Source organism: Jatropha curcas, chromosome 2 (assembly GCF_041381405.1).
Source record: "Jatropha curcas cultivar XTBG-Jc1 chromosome 2, XTBG_Jcur_1.0, whole genome shotgun sequence".
Lineage (NCBI taxonomy): Eukaryota > Viridiplantae > Streptophyta > Magnoliopsida > Malpighiales > Euphorbiaceae > Jatropha > Jatropha curcas.
The window spans coordinates 2,308,546-2,329,105 of record NC_143152.1 but is presented as its reverse complement, the minus strand read 5'-3'; the positions used below and the strand labels follow the sequence as shown (position 1 = coordinate 2,329,105).

The 20,560-nt window shown below is 30.8% G+C and overlaps 2 protein-coding genes and 1 pseudogene across 5 annotated transcripts; 2 read left to right on the top strand and 1 right to left on the bottom strand.

The window, feature by feature from the left end:
- Window positions 1–56: 56 nt before the first annotated feature.
- LOC105645277 (uncharacterized) lies at window positions 57–5,992 on the bottom strand. Of its 4 annotated transcripts, none has more exons than XM_089718069.1 (3): window positions 5,844–5,992; window positions 3,215–3,309; window positions 57–581 (listed from the first exon to the last, which is right to left on the bottom strand). In XM_089718069.1, exons 2-3 carry the CDS (start codon window positions 3,237–3,239, stop codon window positions 196–198), a joined length of 411 nt encoding a protein of 136 aa, XP_089574195.1. In that variant the 5' UTR covers window positions 3,240–3,309; window positions 5,844–5,992; the 3' UTR covers window positions 57–195. The 4 variants fall into 4 exon arrangements, with proteins under 4 accessions (XP_089574195.1, XP_089574196.1, XP_089574194.1 ...); XM_089718070.1 differs by having other exon boundaries at window positions 57–575; XM_089718068.1 differs by lacking the exon at window positions 5,844–5,992 and adding an exon at window positions 4,073–4,162 and having other exon boundaries at window positions 57–575.
- Window positions 5,993–7,591: 1,599 nt separating this feature from the next.
- LOC105645284 (DNA repair protein recA homolog 2, mitochondrial) lies at window positions 7,592–14,120 on the top strand. The gene is made up of 8 exons (XM_012230850.4): window positions 7,592–7,797; window positions 7,979–8,039; window positions 8,429–8,649; window positions 9,080–9,167; window positions 10,926–11,098; window positions 12,477–12,620; window positions 12,722–12,844; window positions 13,473–14,120. Exons 1-8 carry the CDS (start codon window positions 7,729–7,731, stop codon window positions 13,758–13,760), a joined length of 1,167 nt encoding a protein of 388 aa, XP_012086240.3. The 5' UTR covers window positions 7,592–7,728; the 3' UTR covers window positions 13,761–14,120.
- Window positions 14,121–17,229: 3,109 nt separating this feature from the next.
- On the top strand, window positions 17,230–18,162 carry LOC149498040 (glucan endo-1,3-beta-glucosidase, basic isoform pseudogene; annotated as a pseudogene).
- Window positions 18,163–20,560: the final 2,398 nt, after the last annotated feature.

The following is a 20,560-nucleotide window of genomic DNA, read 5'->3' as shown; positions in this document are numbered from 1 at the left end:
ATCTCTGTTGCCAAGAAGGAACTAGCTATTTTTTTATAAACTGTATCAGAGAAAGCTAACAAAAACATGAAATTATAATAAATAAAGTCAAACCATACAGTAACATGTGATGTGCATGCCACAAAATATTAAAAGCAAAATAATGACAGCAAAAGTTGACTGCAACAACTCACGACATTAGTATCGACAAAAAAGTTATTTTCTTTCTGCTGAGTCTCTCCAACCAAGACCGGGTCTCTGGGTTTCACGCTGTGGCTCTTCATAGTTTCTAGCATCAAGGATAGTTTCTTCAAAGTCAGTTGAGTCACTTGCAACAGGAAGAAAGTTGTTTATATCATCTCTAGCACCAAAGCCTCCAGCCCGTATAACATCATCAGTTGTTATGGAAGCTTCCATATTTACTTCCCCACATGTGCCCTCACCAGCAGGTACATCTCGGGGAACTATTTCCCCACCTTTCCAAACCACCATGTTAATGTGTTCATAATTTGTAGGGGGACTTGGAACCAGTCTTAGAACATTTTTTGCACCATCATGCTTGGATTCAGTTGCTTCCTTCCTTGTGCTGTTTTCATCTGCATCTGAAGCATTCAAAAGCTCATAAAACTACATGTGAGTGACAATGGAATTCAAGCATAAATGCTTGGAAAAGAGCAAAATCTTTGCCAGCTCTCTTGGACAAATATAAAAGTCTTTTAAGTTGGAATTCCCTACTGAAATTTCAATCATATATGAAAATGTAAGTACAGCGCTCTTGAGGTATCCTATTATCCTTGTCCTGCCTTAATCCAAGAATGTGAATGCTCTAGAAACCAAAGGCAGTATGAAGAATTTTTTTAGAGCAGAAAACCTCAATAAACCTGAGCACTTTTCACTTTGATGGGAAGCAACTTGGGACATGAAGATTAACATATAAAAGAAAATAGTACATTCAAAATGATACCATTCATTTGATTATATCAGTTATATTGATATTTACCAAAAACAAATGGTCCAACTATGTAAAGAAAGACAACAAGTATGAAATAAATAATCTCTGGATTAGCTTAAATAAGAGAAGCATCCTCTTGGCTATTATGCAAAGCAAACAACTTATATAGTGCTTTATTTGCTCCTGTATATATTTTCTGCAGACTCATTTATCAAAATCTAAGATGTGTTTCAAGATTCCACAAAAGTACCATTACAATGTAACAAAATAAATAAATAACAATTACCTTTTTCTTCCTCCATCCTCACCCCTCTTCTTTTTTTTTTTTTTTTTTTTCCCTCTATTACAATTTTTAATTGATAGGGTAAAGGTGATTGGATAAGAGATTAGAACCCATGAAGATAAAGTTGAATAATGCGGGCTTACTTGGGCTTAAGGTAACCAATACCCCCATCCCCTCCCTTCCTTTTTCCTCTCTATTACAATTTTTAATTGAAAGGATAGAGGTGATTGGATAAGAGATTAGAACCCATGAAGGTAAAGTTGAATAATGTAGGCTTACTTGAGCTTAGATCAACCAATACTAAAATGTTAGTTAACCAATTAGCTAGATAACTTTCTTCCCTTATATACCCTTTATGTATTCCGTATTTGAGCAACGTGGGATCTTAACACTCCCCTAAAGTGTGACCAAGACTGGTGACACTTGAAACTTAAAATCCTCCCCTTTAAGTTGAACTAGCATTGCCCTTGAAACTGAACTCTGAAGTTGAACTAGATTTTGCCCTTAAAACTGAACTTGAATAGGACTCGCCAATGAGGAATAACTGAATTGGGTTGAACCTGCTCTATTTGAATTTAAAGGGTAGAGGTGATTTTGCATAAGAGGTTAGACTCGTGAAGATAAAGTTGAGTAATGTAGGCTTACTTGGGCTTAGGTCGACTAATGCTAAAAGGTTAATACTAACCAATTAGCTAGCTTTCCACCCTTTTGTGCCTTTTTGGATTTAGTATTTGATCACGTGCAATTATCAACATCCTTTAAATGAAAATGCATATCAGCATTAATCTGTTATATTTCCTCTATACATAGTGCTACAATTGACCCATAGACTTCCATCTTTTTTGGCAGATAATCTAGAACTGAATGATTATTAAATTTCTACAACTCGGTCCCCACATAATTGTCCTAAATTGCTTGTCTTCTAATTTAAGAAGCTCCCATTAACTAACATGTAAATCAAGTCTTTCTTGCAAAATGATATTACGTCATGCAGCCAAAAGAGAGAGAGAGAGAGAGAGAGAGAGAGAGAGAGAGAGTTTAAATTTATTAACTTTTGAGATATGTTAACTAAGCATGGAAGTCATCATTAAGTTAAAAGATGCACTCAATTCAGACATAGAAAAGCCACCCTGATGTTAACAAAAAGATGCATTGAGTTTTAATACATTCTGATATTTCTTGACTGAAAGTCATCATTAACAGTAAAATGCTATCACTTCGAACATAGAAAAGACACTCCAGCATCAGCATGTATGTGTGCTGTATAAATTTTGAACTACATTCCAAAGTGGAAGGAAGGATTCCACTAATATTTTGATGTCATGTTATCTTCCTTCATCACAAAGGTTTGGGTTAACCTCCTCAACTTCGTTCCTCCTGTTACATGGTGGCAACTATTAAAAAGGAAGGAACATGAAAGTTTGAATGACCTAATCTCCTGTACACAATTCCTATCACAGCCCAAACATAATGAAAGAAGAAAATGTGCTTAAAACTGCTAAACTAAATTCTTATCCTAATCCAACCACATTACATTATGTGAGAAGGAAAGGTATCACTTAAATCATGCAAAATAAGATAGAGAGTATTAAGAATAGAAAGCAAGCCAAGTATACCACCTCAAAGAATTCTCTAAATTCACTAGAACGTTCAAGTATACCACCTCGAAGAATTCTCTAAATTCACTAGAAAGTTCAACCTTTTTAATTAATGAATTCAATTCCCTCTTCTACTAAATACCGAATAAATATTAAAAAATAAATAAACTTCCATCAGAGCTAAGTGTGACATTTTTAATGGTTGACTACAGCCTCAATGGTTTTTGGAATTTTTCAGTACATAAATATATTTTACAGCATAAACTACTGACAAATTTCCAAATGCTTCCTAAGCTTGGAACATAAAATCAAATTTATTCTGGTAATGTTAGAAAAAAAAATTGCAATAAAAGAACCATCAAAGTTAACTTCTAATTAAGTATGTGATACATAAAACAGTACCATGTGAAATTTCAGCCGACTCCATAACGTATAAACACCTCCCACAAAACGTCTTTCTTTCTGGGCAATAAGACTCTACAATCTTCTGCGGAAACCTATTAAACAACAGTACATGTAAGATTCGCCGTATTACAAGTAACTCTTGCAGTGGCAAATATTTTTATTTAACAGCTTTGCTACAAAATATCAAGCACAAACATGCAAATTCAACAACTTCTGAAAAGACACGAAACACGAGAAATAACCAAGGAAAATTATCAGTACTCAAAAAGGAGAATGACAGCCTTCTTTCTCACAACTGAGCATTAACAGACAAAAAACATTAAAACATTGCATGATCAAAAGAAAAATGGCCTTTTGCAGCCCAGAGAGTGGTTTTTGAATCACTCAATTCAAATCATAATTCCATGCATACTGAACACAAGATTCAGCAAGCCTCCTAAGATATGACAGTTGTGTACAATTAATTGATTCAAAGCATGTCATAGCAGGATGGAAAGGAAGCAGATAAAATTTCTCACCCGTACCAAAATAAGAAGAATTAAACAAAAGACAAAACCTCAACTAATGAGGTATTTAATTTCCTGTGCATCCACCGCAGAGGAATCTTCTTTTTCCCATAAAAATAGGTGAAAAGGAAAAAAAAGAGTTTGGCACATAACCACCGGGCTCGTGCCAAAAAGTATTTTATTGGGGAAAAACTGTATAAGACTGAAGGGAAGAAGAAGAAAAGGCAGAAAACATGATCAACTACAGCAAGATCAAAACAAGTTTTTGGCTTGAAAGAACATTAACTTTCAACAGTGTTTCTAATGGTTATGAATAGAAAATTAAACTCTTCCAAAAAAAGAATTGAACCTCATTCTCATGTATGGTAGAGCATGATGAATGTGATAGGTTTAATTACTATCATCATTATTGCCAGATTCACAAGATGACATATCGTTACATTTAAATTTTGATTGATCCAGCACAATATGCCATTAATCAGTAAAGATATTTGAACATCTAGAAAGCACCAAGCTGACTAGGACAATCCACAGCAAACAACTTGCTTAGAGCCATAGATTAATCTTCTATCACTCAAATCACAGTGGCCAATCCGTATGATAAAATTATCATGGGCCTTATATGACATATAAATAAAACCAAGAAACAAAATTGTCAGATAATGTGATCCTAAAACCAAAAATAGATGTCATATTAACAGAGCTGTCATAACTGAATAATCGGTAACCTCTTAATACAACCATCTCTCCACCAAAAAACAGAACCTAAACCTTATCTAGCATCTTACAATAAGAAAAACGAGTAGAATAGACCATAACACATCTCATATAATTAACCTGAAAATAATGGTAATTAATATTCAGCTCATAAGTTTTTGATTGACACGTGCAACTTAAAGCATTAGCATAAGATTGAGCATATTTAGTATTTGCTAAAGTGCCCAAACTTCAGTCTCTCTGTCAAATGGATAGTTCAATGGTAGAAGCCAAGTGAAGGAAGTATATCTGAAGGTTAGTCTAAACCCTATACAGCTACACAGGCATATAGTTTTGATTTCTATGATCAAGATAGAGACTACATGCATGTTCCAAAATACATATGCATTAACTTGAGATTGAAAATTTATACTAGCATTCATTATGTTCTTTCTCAATTGGTGAAATGTCTTCAACAACAGTTATTTTGCAAATTAATCAAAAATCTTGATTTACAATATTTCAAACAGTTAATGACGAAAAGGATACAAGAGTATGGTCCAATTTGTAATTGTAGCTGATCTTTTTAATTCAGTCAAATTATATACCCAAACCTTAGCGTTTCTGTCAACTATGACCAAACTTGGAATGGGATATGCTACAACTCTGAAATGCTAATATGGCATATATTTTTATTAAAAAAGTTTTTGTGTTAATATCTAAAATGTTACATTAAGTCTCAGGCCTGGATTACTAATTATTCCCTAACACTTATAAGAATAAAAAATGAAAAACTTGGTCGCATTTTCAATCTCTACCATTTTATTCCTCCCCCCCTCCTCAAATACATTTGTGTGAAATTTGTATGATAAAAAACTTGCCACACAATTTGGGAGTTTTGAACTCATTCTCTCGAAAAGTTTGGCTACAATAGACAGCAATGCCAAAAATTATGTATCACGTAATTTTTCTTTCTTTCTTGGCCAACCAAAAAAAAAAAAAAAAATTAAAAACCAAAAAAATTACAACTAAATCTAAAGTAAAAATTAATTTTTTATTCTAATTATCCTTTTATTTCTTATAACAGCATACTCAATACATTTCAATATATCACAGTTACTTGTATTCTTGTTCTCCATCAGTAAAAGTTCAAGAAACCAACAACAGGAAAGGCATTAAGGAAATAATCAAACCACATGCATGATGCACTATATTTTACACAGCATACTCATAATTTTAGATATATCACCAGCATAATCAAATGCTTAGTTCAAACTAAAATTCCAAAAGCATAGCAGAAAAACAGAGACTCAAACTAGTTAGTTTTTATTTTCTTGCATTTTCTCGGCAAGCAAACAGAGGAAGTAATTATGGTTATGTGTTAGGGTTCTGAAAGGATAATCGAAAATGATAAATGAAATTACCTGAGGCTGCGAGAGAAGAGGAGAGAGTCGGTTCCTTTGCTTGCTGCCTGGGTCGTTTTTGCCAACTTTGCACAGCTTTTTTGTATTTTTGCGTTTTATATTCCCTGAAATTACCTGAGGCTGCGAGTGAAACGGTGGCACTTTGTAATTTTGCGTTTTATATTCAGGGAATGGTCGTTTTGGCATTAACGTGGAGGCGATTTTGTAAGACACTTGTTACGTTGTATTTGCTTTGCTGTAATGCTGGAGAAGGATTGTTTCCTAATTGGAAAGTCGAATTTAGATTATGTTGGGTAACGTCCTTTTGACTACCTTTTACAAATTATAATAAGCGATTTGTGAAAAAGTTAATAAATATAATATTTAACTTTTAGATTTACATGAAAAGTTACTAAAATAACTAACAACTGATATTAAAATAATGCACGGGTTATGCTCAGTTAGCAATACAGACTATACATGTAGAAAGAGCTCTCATATTTGATAACCTACATGGAGGATCAAGAGCCTTAAGGTCGTCCAGCAGTTCGTGGTAATAAAATCAGTATATACAAATGGTTTACACAGAAAAAAAACCATTAAAACAACTAACAACTGTCAAAATAGCTAATTTTTGCCGAACATACACTTAACCCAGTAGGTGGAAGAATTAAATAGACAAAATGCCCTTACTAATAAAGGACGAAAATATGTTAAAATATAACTTGTTATCAATTATTAGAAAATATATTTTTTCTTCTAAAAAGACAATCTATTTTAAAACTATTAAATAGCTTATTTTATAAGAAAGATTATAATTTATTATTATCTATCAGTGAATATAATTTAAGATTTTTCTGTTAGGAATACATAACAATTGGAAAAATATTTTTAATATTTTCTTAATATTGATTAAAATCGTTGTTATCCTTGATGCGTTAGACAAATAATTTAATTCATCATTATTAAACTTGACTTTAATTTTCTAAGTTTTATCAAATCCAAATTTAATATCGATAATGATAATTAAAATTTAATTTTATTAGGAACAAAGGTTTTAGTTAAGAGAAAATGATACGATAGAAAATAATATATATTTTTATTTAATTAATTTACTGGTTAGATTTTGAAACAATATAATTATGATTTGTTCGGCAAGGGAGATAGTTTTTTTTTCTTACCATGTCAAGACTCCATCTCTATTAATTGACTATTTCGTAAGTTCAGTAACACAATATTTATAATAACTTTTAGACTTTAAAGAAAATTTTTTATTAAACATTAAATCTGTGTTCAGCAATAACTTTATTTAAAATAGTTTTTAGAGTTTAGACCAGTTAAAACATTAAACTTTATTTTTTATAGTGTTTAATAATATAACATCTAAATGTTATATTTTTTGTAGTGTTCGATAACATATCATTTAAACTAACTTTTAGAGATTAAATAGCGTTTTTATAAAAAATAAACTCATATAACGTTTATCTTTTAAGCGTTTTATGAAAAACTATTCGAATAGTTAACGGCTACCAATTTTGTCAAATTGACCCTAAATATCCTAACATTTAGCTAGCATTTCACAGAGACCAATTAGATTTTTTTTGATAATCATATTATATATTTTTTTCCCCAAGTTTAGCTAATTAAATAGAAATGCACAAATGTTATGATAATTTTACCTTCAAAAAAATGTTATATTTGGTAAAATAACGCTTTCTCATATGTAACAGCGCGGGAATGGTGGGAGAATTAGACAAGGTAAATTATGGTAATTTCTGAACTGGCAAAAAGGGGAGAGAACACTCAACTCAAATCCCTATTTCAGTGCAGAGAGCGAAATCATCGCGCCCCTTTCTTCCTTCTTCGCATCTCCAACTATTAAACATTTGTCTGCAAAGGAATAGAAATGGTGCCTTTCCTTCACTCTCTTCGTCTTAATTTCATTGGAAGATTTCGCCTCTGCTCTCTCTTTCAGGTCTCTCTCTGCTGTTTCTACTGAGCGTTTTTTTCCTTCACTTTATATAAATTAACTGCTCAACAGTTCTTAGTCTCACCAAATTCTGTTTTTGTTTTGATAGAGATGAATGTTATATCTTTTCCTCTTAATGAAGTTTAACAGTTACCAATTAATTTTTTTTTTTTTTTTTTGCTTGCAGGACGGAACAAGAAATGCAACCACTGGTATTAGGTGGAACGCCCGTGTTCTATGTTCTGTAGGTAATGAATAGCTACTTATAGGCATTTTATTTACAGTTCGTGTGCAATTTATAAATATGAACTTGCTGGTCTTTATATATATATGCATGTGTGTCTGTGTGTGTGTGTGTCTGTGTGTGTGTGTGTGTGCTTGTATATAACTTAATGCCCAAGATTAGTACTTTGTGATTGATTGAACTGTATTTGTAACTTGTTATATGTCTGGAGATAGTTATGAAATTTGTATATTTATAATAGGTTTATGAAGAATTATAAGTAGCTAATTGATGATGAATATAATTTATACTGATTCGACTGTACAGGCATATTCAATTTGTTTTGGTTGCTAGTGCTTTTTGCTTGAGCGAGTCATTATATTTACTAAATTGCAAATGCTTTTGCATTTCCAGCAAATGTCTCAGATATTTTTGAATGTGATCAACTCCATGATGATAGTGAGGTAATGAAGAAAGATACTGCACTTCGTCAGGCTATCACACAACTTGCTGGCGAATTTGGTACAGAGTCTATGTTGTCTTTGCAAAAGTTTTTTGGCTCACGGCATGGTCCTGTGATATCTACTGGCTCATTGAAGCTTGATCTTGCACTTGGTATTGGTGGATTACCTAAGGTGATTTGCATTACGATATTTAGTGCCTTTGTTTTTTCATGCTTTGTTGCCATGTCTCATTGAATATGTTGTTTATTCAGACTTCATATTGAGAGAAAGGTCTAGCATTCCATGTCAATGTCATAATCAGTCAAAGTTACTTCTGGTACTTGCGCGTAATGCATGACTGTTACTTGTGAGAGCTGTAGGGATGAATGCTTCAGGAACCTTATGAGTGCAGCATTTGTCAGCTTCAATTTGGATGGAAACTTTGAATTTCATTAGAAGAACATTAGACATTTTCAAATTTGTTGTCTAAATAATAATTGGATTCTTAATGAATATTTATTTTGTAGAGATGATAATTTTCATTTACCACCCTATAAGTAGAGCTTTGGAGAATTGGAATATCATAATTAGAACTTGGTGAACTCTACCTTGCACTTTTCAGGGAAGAATGGTCGAAATCTATGGGCAAGAAGCTTCTGGGAAGACAACTCTTGCGCTTCATATTATCAAGGAAGCACAAAAGCGTGGAGGCATGTGCTTATCCTTACATCATGTTTGCTTTGTGATTAAAATAGTTTGTGCCAAAGCTTGGATAACTTTTGCCAGTTATTGCAAATCATAAATCAGGATCTTTAGACAAATAAAAAAACTTGTGATTAATTGCAGTTTTGAATATACGTAGTGAAATCAATAGTGCTTGTTTATATTTTTCAAAATTTTCATTTGACGCTTTAGGTTTCGCTGACCAATTTCAAATTATTATTCTATCATATAAACTAAAGAAATTTGAACTTGATATCTATTCGTTTCATCTCTATCTTCTTCTCTTGTTGCATGAAATTTTAATGGCTTGCTCATTCATTTCCTTTTTTCTCTACATCACCTATTGATGCTCTTTCCATTAGGTTTCTTTAGTTCTAAACTTTTATCTTGAACCTTATATATGTATTCATTTTTGGTCCTTGAATAACAATCCAATCAAATGAAAATTGAGCAATTTATACCTTCAAGTCACATGGGCAAATACTTGGTGGAGTCAAGTTAGGTAGTGATACATTTTTCATGAAAGAAAAAAAAAAAAAAATCAAATAACAACTATGCTAATAATGTGCATTGGGCTTAATAAAGGAATTTTCCTTTTAAACCATTTTATGCCAATTTACTGTATTAGTTTTTGAGACATCCAAGCATCTGATATTTATGTGGCCTTATTAATTAATCTATTACTTTAATAGCCATTAATTAGGATCCACTTTTTGGTGGGTTTCTCAGTGATGGTGCCTGCATGCCATGGCAACGTTTTTTTTGGAAAAGAAAAAAAAAAAAAATTTAGTCTATGGGTTAATTAAATGGTTCCGCCTCAGCTTTGAATCAACATCAAAATGTAGTTCAAGTGACTCAAAGGTATGAATTTTCATAATTTATCTGCCAAGTACTTGACAGTAGGCAAATTATCCAGGTATCATGTTGTAATAGGGGATAAAAAGTAAATCCAAAAGATTTGGACTTATTCTACTTTTGAGGATACAGATTATTATTCCTCTTTTCACTTGTGCTCTACAAACGTAAGGAAACATACTTCTGAAATTTGTATAAAAAAGTTGCAACTGTCTTATGTCTTAGTACTGCTTTATCTCGGAATTGACGAGTCTTTTTCTGGAAGGTGCAAGGAGACATAAAAAACTCAGGTTTATGCTTATATGGAACATCAACATTTTTGTAAAAGGACTCTTGATATTTTGTCAAAATCTCCATGAAGATTTTCTTGCTTTAGAAAGTGTATTTATTTATTATATTAGAAAGGCATAATGAAACTAAAGTAGTTAAAATTACTTGGACAAATAGTGAAAAAATGAATGACTATTATTCTTTTTGCTTATTTTCTAAAGTTTCAATTGAAGTTTCTTTCAATTTTTTCCATATTTTCCTGAGATTTTCTGGGTTCCAATGATTGTCTAAATAGTTATGTATAATGACTTGAATGGATAATTAAGAAGAAAATTTGTCATTTTGATTCTTATTTATTGCCATAGTATGGCTATAGAGGTGAGAGACTTTACCAAAAGCCACTACAGTTGCATCAGACTTTACTAAAGGGAAAATGCATCTTAATATCTAATAGTCATTTTTTATGCTTGTTTGAAAATTCTAATTTGTTGTTTTTCTTTTCATATGTATTGATATGATAAAGATGCTACCTAGTTTTCTATTTTTATGCTGATCATATGTTATGTAAGCTTATGAAGTCAAATATCATTTTTGGCTCATCGAAATCATTTTTTTGTCAGGATATTGTGCATATCTTGATGTTGAGAATGCATTAGATCCTTCACTTGTGGAATCAATGGGAATAAACACGCAAAATCTACTTATTTCACCTCCAGAATCTGCTGAAAAGTTGCTGTGTGTTGTTGATACACTGACTAAGAGCGGGTCAGTGGATGTGATCGTGGTTGATAGTGTAAGTTTATTTTTATGCATGCAGCATACCTGCATAACTTGCAATTCTACGTCCAGCTGTGCCTCTATCAATTACTGTAGCTTTCTAGTCCATCATCAAGGTGTTTATTGCTTCAAAGTTTGTCATGGTATTTATTGCAAAATATCATCTGTCTGATTTGAATTTTACTACGCCAAAGCTGTAGATGCACTGAACTTAGCCATCTACTTTTATCAAAATGGACAAATTCTCGTGAGATTCCATCATCCATAAGACCAAAAGACCATGTGAACTGGTTGCTTCAGAATTTTTTTTTTTCTGTTGAGATAAGGCCTTATTTAAATGTTTGTTCCATTCTGTTAATGTGAACTTGCAGGCTTTTATGATTTCATCTATTGACTTTTGATGCTATAGAGTGATGTCAGTTCTCTCAGTGGCTGTAATGGCTCATATATATCCATCCAGTTTAATACAGCTATAGTGAATATGGGTCAATTATGACTGGTGTTAGTACTGAATAACAAATGGAGAAAAACTGATAAGCTTAATTTTGACACTTAATATATGCTGGTAACTGCATCTGAATGTGCATGGACAAGTTGGTTTTCTGTTATACAGGGAGAGTTTGATTTTTTGATACTTTTGTAAAGTCATGAAAACTTTTTACAGCCAAAATAGGGAATAAATGAGAATTAACGCCCTCCCCCCCACCCCCCTCCTCTCTCTCGGAAAAAAAAAAAAAGAAAAGAAAGAAGAAAAGACAAAATTGTTTCAAGCACTGACAGAACAAGAAGCACCCCTTGGTAAATCATGATTGCATCTAAGAACCTAGGTTGACCAAGTGAATGCTTCTGATGTTTGTGAAATCCTAGTTTATGTTTGCTTAGGAAGTGATTAGCTTCTAGGTTTAAATCCTGTATGATATTCTGCAACTGTAAAATGTTCAACAAGCAGTATCCTTTAAAATTAGCTGAAGGATTCGAGCAGAATAAAATAGCATATTGTAGAAGAAAAACAAAGACACGGTATTTCGCTTCTGTCAATTTGTGGAGCTTTTGTTTGAAGTTCACACAGAGTGAAAAAGTTACCTATTTGTCCTAGAAAGCTTGACAAATGTGTGAATAATTACTTGCATCTTATTTTCGTTTATATATTGAATTGTTCTTTACTAAGAAGTGTAATTTGTTGCCAGTACTATAATCATCATCATCATCAAAGGAGTGTATGTTGGCAATATCTCTACTTATTTTAATATGGTTAGTTCATTTTGCTCTTTGCTGTATGGTATTAGAGCCTTTATCTAACTGCATTTTCCAGATCACTTTAGTCTTCTGTCAGATTCTCTTGCCAGATTTGCATGCTTGATATATATATATTTTTTCATATGTGGTGTTCACAGGTTGCTGCTCTTGTACCACAAAATGAGATTGATACTGTGATAGGTAGTACAACAGACATGCAATCCAAAACAATGACCCGAGCACTTCGGAAAATTAATCAGTCTTTATGCCAGTCTCAAACTCTTATTGTATTTCTTAATCAGGTTCTGGCCTGATTTCTCACAAGCATTTTGTTCTTATTAGTGTATTATGTTGTACGAGTTGCGGAGCTGACATTATCCATTTTGGTCTCTTTTGAATAAAGGTCAGGTCAGGTTTAAAACCAGGAAGAACAGAGGAGGCCACTTGTGGGGGAAATGCATTGAAATTCTATTCAGCTGTACGGTTGAGAATGGCCAGAACAGGATTGCTCAAGATCAAGGATGAGGTACAACTTCTAATATTACTGTTAGTGTGGAGCTTGATTGAACTATCTGGGTCTATGGAAATGTATTATTTGCTTATGCACCTCAGCAATGGAGATTCTCTTGATTTACTTAAAATTGGGTTGGAAATCTTCTATCTGTTTTCTAGAAGGGTAATTGATTGTTATGGTCAAAGATTCAACATGAATTCTCACGTTTCTTTCTACTTTTTCCTTCAATCTTGTTTATGCTGTAGATTAATTGACCTTTCTCTTGTTTACGTTGTTGATTGATTGACTTTTGTCTCTTAATTCAGTTTGCGCCTACTTGGGCCTTTCATTTTAACCTCTTGTTTGGTACAAAGGAATTTGAAAGTATGTATAGGAGTAATTTACAAAGGGTAGTTTGATTTAGTTGTGTTGAATTCCATAAAATTGAATTCATGGGAGTAAAACGGACATTTTTCTTATCAAACATAAAAACACGAAATTCCACGTGAAATCAAAAAAATTGTGAAATTGATTTATACCAAACAAGGCCTTAACTCTTGAAAGAATCCGTATATTTGTGTCTTTTCTCATCGTTTCGATCAAGTTCTCCTTTTGAGTCATTATGGTTCTTATTGCTCTTTTATATAATGTTATTCTTTAGGTAACTGGCCTTAAGGTTTCTGTGCAAGTGATAAAAAATAAATTGGGACCTGCAATGAAAAAAGCGGATCTTGGGATACAATTTGGCAGAGGCTTCTGTTCTGAATCTGAGGTCCTGGAGTTGGCTTGTGGAAATGGAGTGGTCAGGAAAGAAGGAAGCACCTATGTCATTGAAGGAGAGGTTTTCAGTGAAGAAAATGCAGCTGAGAATTATCTCGCTGAAAACTCTGAGGTTCTTGATAGAATTGTTATGGAATTGAGAAGTCAACTTTTTAATGGAAGAAGATGATTATGTCAACCATCTGACCGGAAGATAAGCTTTTACTGCAAGGTAACAGAAATTCGACAAGGGGTTTCGTTTTTGGCTATGGACTGCATTTGCTGGAAAACTACCCCTTGGAGAATGTGAAACATAATAAGAGCTTATTCATGAGGTTTCAAGGAGTTAATGCCGGAGCGAGATGATCTCACCGGATGGTGCAGACGAGATTGCGAACCATTGAAGATGTATTTCCAACACAAGTTGGACAAATTGATTAATCTAGCAATGCTTACTGAAAGATCTCCATTCTATTTTAAAAATGAGTTTGCCTGTATTTTAAAATGTAATTCTCATTATAGCTTATGTATTTCTCAATTTTGTTTTGAAGTTACTACTATTTATTTCAATTATATCTATCTAACTAGGATTTATTCTTGTGGTAACTTAACAACAATGGAATTCATAATAAAAACGAAAATAACTTATAGTTTCATATATTTATTGAATAAAGTTCAATTTCGTACCTGAACTTGTTTAGTGGGATAATAAAGTTTAAATTTGATCTTTTTAGTAAATTTATTCTCTAAATTTATTTAAAATGATTTAAAACAATGAGATCGAATATTTTGGTCAATTTAACTTCTAAATTTATTTAAAATGATTAAAAAAATCAGATTTAACATTTTGAGTCAATTGTTTTATGTACTTACAACGTAAAAATTTTTATATAGACGTTTGTTAAAACTATAGTGAGGATTGAGCTGTACAATTTATTAAAATAATTATCTAAATCTCGATTATTGCATATGCAATTTATGTATTTCTCATGTCAAACAAATTAAAAGTTATACTATATACTTTATAAATTTATTGTATTAGAAGACTTATGTCAAACAAATTAAAGGTTATACTATATACTTTATAAATTTATTGTATTAGAAGACACTTTTATGTTTAGAAGTGTTAGAAAGTGTTTTAACTGTAGAACAAAAAGGGAAAAAAATTCAGTATTAAATTGGCCTAAAAAGTTAAACCTGACATTTTCAATAAATTTAAATTAGTTTAAAAAGTCAAATAACTTTTTTAATCGGGCTAAATAAGTTGATAGTGAAATTGCCCTTTATTCTGTTATTTATCTTATAACTTTTTGGTATAAATGATTTTTGCAAATTTTTAAATTTTAAATAAATTCATCAGAAATTAGAAAAATTTTCAAACGAATCTATTTCAAATAAAATCTAAAATTAAAATTCACAAGGGTAAAAAAAGTTGCAATATGGCATATACCACCGAGTTGCATATAGTCTCAATCACTGATTGGCCGACTTATATGAAGAATCTTCTCACTTTGAGTTAATTCCAAATTCTTCCTCCCTCACCACCAATTTGATATAAATAAATCCTGTAGATTTTCTAAAATTTATTGAAAATTTTAAATTTGATATAAATAAAAATTCTCATAATTTATTGCAAATAAACTTTAATCTTCAAAATAACTTATGCAAAAATAAGGAGAGATATTTATTATAAAGTAGAAATTCTCATTGTGAAATAATAAAAATTATTTTAAATACCTAATATTAGGAATTAAGTAGAAATTCTTTTAATGGTTAAAATTAAGTAGAAATTCATGATAGTAAAAGAATAAATTAAAGTTATTTTAAATTCAAGAAATATTTTTTAGACAGAATTCTGTTACATTGACTGAAATAAAAGAAAAGGACATTATAGTGTTTCACAATAATTTTTGCAATAGTTTTTAGGTTTTGATTAGTCAAAACGCTAAAACAACTTTTTATAGTATTCAGTAACATAACGTTTTAACTAATTTTTAGAGGTTAAGATAGCGTTTTGTAAAAAGTTAACTCAATAACGTTTAACTTTTAACATTGTTTCATGAAAGTTACTAAAATAGCTAACAGCTAAACGCTACTAAAATAACTAACAACTACCAAAACAGCTAATTTTGCCTAACAGACCCTAAGTTTCTTTCATGATATGAGATAATAATGTTTAGGTTCCCCTAACTTTTTCTGGTATTTTTTGGTTACATGTGTGGATTTAATTTATTTTTTTGGAATTTAGTGCTTCAACAGGGAAAAAAAAAGAAAAAACAACCAAATTGCTTTGCACGTTTTCAGTAACCAGAAATGTCATAATATGGATTAAAAATCCAGAGGAATGTTAGCCACCCTTATTTGAAGGGTTGGATTGTAAAACAATCTAATTCAAGCTAATCGAGTTTAACTTGAGTTCGACTTAATAAAGCTGTATCGAAATTCGTTCGTTATCAGAACAGATTAAGCTTCAATATAATTAAAGTTCAATTGCTTTTTTTAAACAAGCTTATCAGCTATAAACTCCACTCAAAAAGTTTATAAATATTTGAAAATGAAAATAATTGATATTTATTAATATTATAGAATACTTATTTTTTATATTTTATAAAATTTATTATGAAATACAAGTTAATTAATTATAAGATAAAAATTTAACAGGTAAGTAAAATCGAAATGAAATGCTATTCTTAGAATAAAAAATATATTAAAATTTAAAGTTTTATTGATTCAATAAGCTTATCGAAAATGCAATATATTAAATTTGAATAAAATTCTGATTTTGATATTAAACTCAAACTCGGTTTGAACTTCAATCACATACTATCAAAAAAATTAATCTCAAATAATGTGATAATCGGCTCGGCTCAAATAATGTGTATAAATGAATTGGCTAGCCCTTAATTGTACTATTTGTGAAAAATTTTTTGCATATAGTCTCCAGGGAGTGACTTTAAACTGCCAAATGACATTGGAAATTATTTGTTATCTCTTCAGATTTTCTCTTAATAAAGTTTTTCTCTCTCAAAAAAAAAAAAAAAAAAAAAAAAAAAAAAAAAACTATAGAGCTCTTTGATTTTTCTATAAAAAAAGGAGATAATTAGTGGAGATGGCAATATACTTGCAACCTCATAAGTTTATTCTAAATTGCTCCGAGGATGGCTAGGTCTTGATCAGTTAGCAAAAATCCTGCTACAATTTCCATGATACTACTCTCTGGGCTTCTACTTGCAAGCCTTGATACAACAGGTAACCCCATAATTATTATTAGAGCAAGTTGTATGTAATTTTTTTTATCAGCAACAAAAAAAAATTTATTAGAATTAAAGATACCAAGAAAAATTTAGCATTTTCAGGAATATACCTCAAGTCGATAGGCTTCTCTAGACCACTCGTTGTCTTGAGCTAAGAAAAAGAATGCAAAATATTCAAAAAAAAAAAAAAAAAACTACAATCAAGCAACAATAAAAATAACCACAGCCAAGCTAAAAAGTCCGCTGCAACATTGACACCATTTTTAGCCAAAAAATCAGCAAATTCATTCTTATGTCTCTTAACTAAAGAGAGAGCTTCCCTTTTATTAAAACAGAGCAAGTTGTATGTAATACTGGATTAAATATGTATCTTTGCTTCTTAATAATAATGCAGGTGCTCAGATAGGTGTTTGTTATGGAATGCTTGGCAATAATCTACCACCCCCGAGAGAAGTTATCTATCTCTTTAACCAGAATCGCATTCGCCGAATGCGAATCTACGCTCCAAACCAAGCGATTCAGCAAGCCCTGAGAGGCTCCAATATTGAACTCATGTTAGGTCTTCCAAATGTTGAGCTTCAAAACGTTGCTTCTAGTCAAGCTGAAGCAAACAAATGGGTACAAAATAATGTCCGAAACTATCCTGACGTCAAGTTTCGTTACATTGCTGTTGGAAATGAAGTTAATCCATCAGATTACTTTGCCCAATTTCTAGTACCTGCTATGATTAATATACGTAAAGCGCTTGTGTTAGCAGGTTTAGGACGTGCTATTAAAGTTTCTTCCGCTATTGATACCGGAGCACTCTCCGAGTCATATCCTCCTTCTAAAGGTTCTTTCAAACAAGAATATCGTCCAATACTTGATCCGCTTATCCAATTTCTGGTAGCAAACAGATCGCCATTACTCGTTAATGTATATCCTTACTTTAGTTACGCTGGAAATACTCGTGATATTCGTCTTGATTATGCTCTTTTCACAGCTAAATCAACGGTTGTCTCAGACCCGCCACGTAACTATCAAAACCTTTTTGATGCGATTATTGATGCGGTTTATGCTGCATTAGAGAAATCAGGTGGAAGTTCTTTAGATATAGTTGTAGCAGAGAGTGGATGGCCTATAGGGGGAGGAGTAGCCACTTCAGTAGAAAATGCAAGAACTTATAATAACAATTTGATTCGACATGTTAAAAGAGGGACTCCAAGAAGGCCTGGAAAAGCTATAGAAACTTATATTTTTGCCATGTTTGATGAGAATCAAAAAAGTCCAGAATATGAGAAATATTGGGGGCTTTTCTTGCCTAATAAACAGCATAAATATCAAGTCAAGTTTAATTGAAGAAATTGTAAGAAGTTGCATACAATGGAAACTTTTATGTTTTACTAATAATAATAATTATGATGATAATAAACTTGATTATTGAAATTTCCCTAACAATGATAGTCTTAAGAACTCAAAACATGTCACGTTTGAGTTTTATCCAAATACTATCCCAAGCTTATAGGTCTCTCATTTACACCCATCCTAACTTGAATAATTTAAGTAAAAATACCTGGTCAAAATATAATATATATCAAACTGAAAAAACATCAAAAACTATCCGAAACCCTGAACACAACTAGTAAATTGTCATAATAAAAAAAAAAATACAAAACCAAATGCAGGTACATCGAACTTATAGCAGAGCCAAACTATATAAGAGACATTTCTTGAGAATAGAAAAGCTAAATAAAGTCGACTTAGCTCCAAACCTGCAGCAAAATGTCTTCACAACCAATAATTAAGTGAAATTGCAGTCTAAATGATATACATATTGTTCTTTTCAATATTATAACCAAGCAAGAAAATCTTTATGTCTGAACTCCCTTTTTAGCCTACGAATCTGCAAAATGATTATGTTCTCTCTATATATGTAAGAATTAAACCGAACATACCACATATGCTATCAAATCTATTGAACATTAATCTCCAAATCCAAGTCTTTTGCTTTATTTAAAATCCAACACACAACAAATTTAGAATCAGATTCAACAATTAATGATGAGTGTTTCAATTGAGATTGAGAAAAAAAATTCTATAGCTTTGAAAATTGCTCTTAATTCAGCTTTATCTCTATTGTGTAATCAATAGTGTTATTCTAAACATAATATTTCGAACGAAGAAAAGAATGATGAGTTAATAAACATATAGTTTGTAGTTTTTAATGTTTGTATGTTTGTATTAGTTGTTATATATTTTTTTTTCCTTTGATTTTGCTATATAAGTGTATGATTTCTGGTTATATCTATATACAGATGCATGGTTTCAAATGAATTTTACTTCTGAAAAAAAAAAAAAAACATATAGACCAAAGGTAATTTTTTCTTTTTCTTTTTAAATATCTTGAGAATGTGAAATACACAATATAAATCTCATAATTAATAATTCTCACTAAATAAATTAGAACTATAATTTTCACCGTCCTTATAAAACTTACAAAGGAACCTTTACGATTTTGAACATTTAATTAATTATTTTCTCTCCGCAATTTTTTTTTTTTTTTTAAAAGTTTTCGTCTCATTTTGATCTATTCCCTATAAGAATATTTTTTGCAGGTCCTCAAACTTCAAATAATTAGTAAAAATATTTAAAAAAATGGTGTGGATTACAAAAATAATTATCTTTAGAATTTTTTGATCTTCTAGAATTTCTATGTAAGAGATAGAATTAACAGTTGATTGAAATTTCTATTAGCTATTAGCTGGTATGAATTATTATTAACTACATAAATTGACTAAATCAAAATATCTCTATATTTTTTGAGCTTTTCTGTTGACTGATTTATATTTATATTATATTAGTTCTTTTATGATGTGTGTTGTACATCGCCGTTGTCTGTTTTTTTTACTCATTATTTATACTCTTTTTTATAATATTAAGTATTATTTATAATTTTCGTCTATATTTTTTTAGATTTTTATAATATTAAAACATGATTTTATATTGAGATAAAGCGGGAATGAATATATATATATATATATATATATATATATATATATATATATATATATATATATTAATTCAATTTATAAATTATTACTTATTCAAAATGCACTTTAGCTATGCGGTAATGCTAGAATACCACCTAATTAACAAACATGTTTCAATATGTGTACGTGTAAATATAAAATTTTTCACTAAAAGAAATTCAAACATGAAATTAAGAAATCAATAACAAATTCACTTCCTACTCAGCAGAACAATTTAAACAAAAAAAAGATTATAATTATATATACACGTATATATCTATGATGGTGGATTCCAAATTTGATGGAATGAGAAAAATTATGAAACATGTAATAAGGAAGATGTGTTTTAACAATCAAAAAATTGTTATTGTGGCATGGAAATAAAATGTTATTGTTAAATAAAAAATATTAAATTTATAATTTTAATTAATTTAATAATTGTGAATAAGTTTAGGTCGCTCAAAAAATCAATAATTAAATTTAAACAAAAAAAAATTGAATTTGATATTAAATTCTAACTTGATTTGAGCTCGAATCACGTACTATCAAATTAATCGATCTCAAATGATATGATAATTGACTCAAATTGATTCATTTACAACTCTACTCAAGAGTGATCATGTAACACTTTTTTTTTAGAATTTCTCTTTTTTGATTTTTACTTTTAAAGGTCATGAGTTTGAATTACGTACAAAAATAGGAAAATATTTTACATATTAACTATCTTA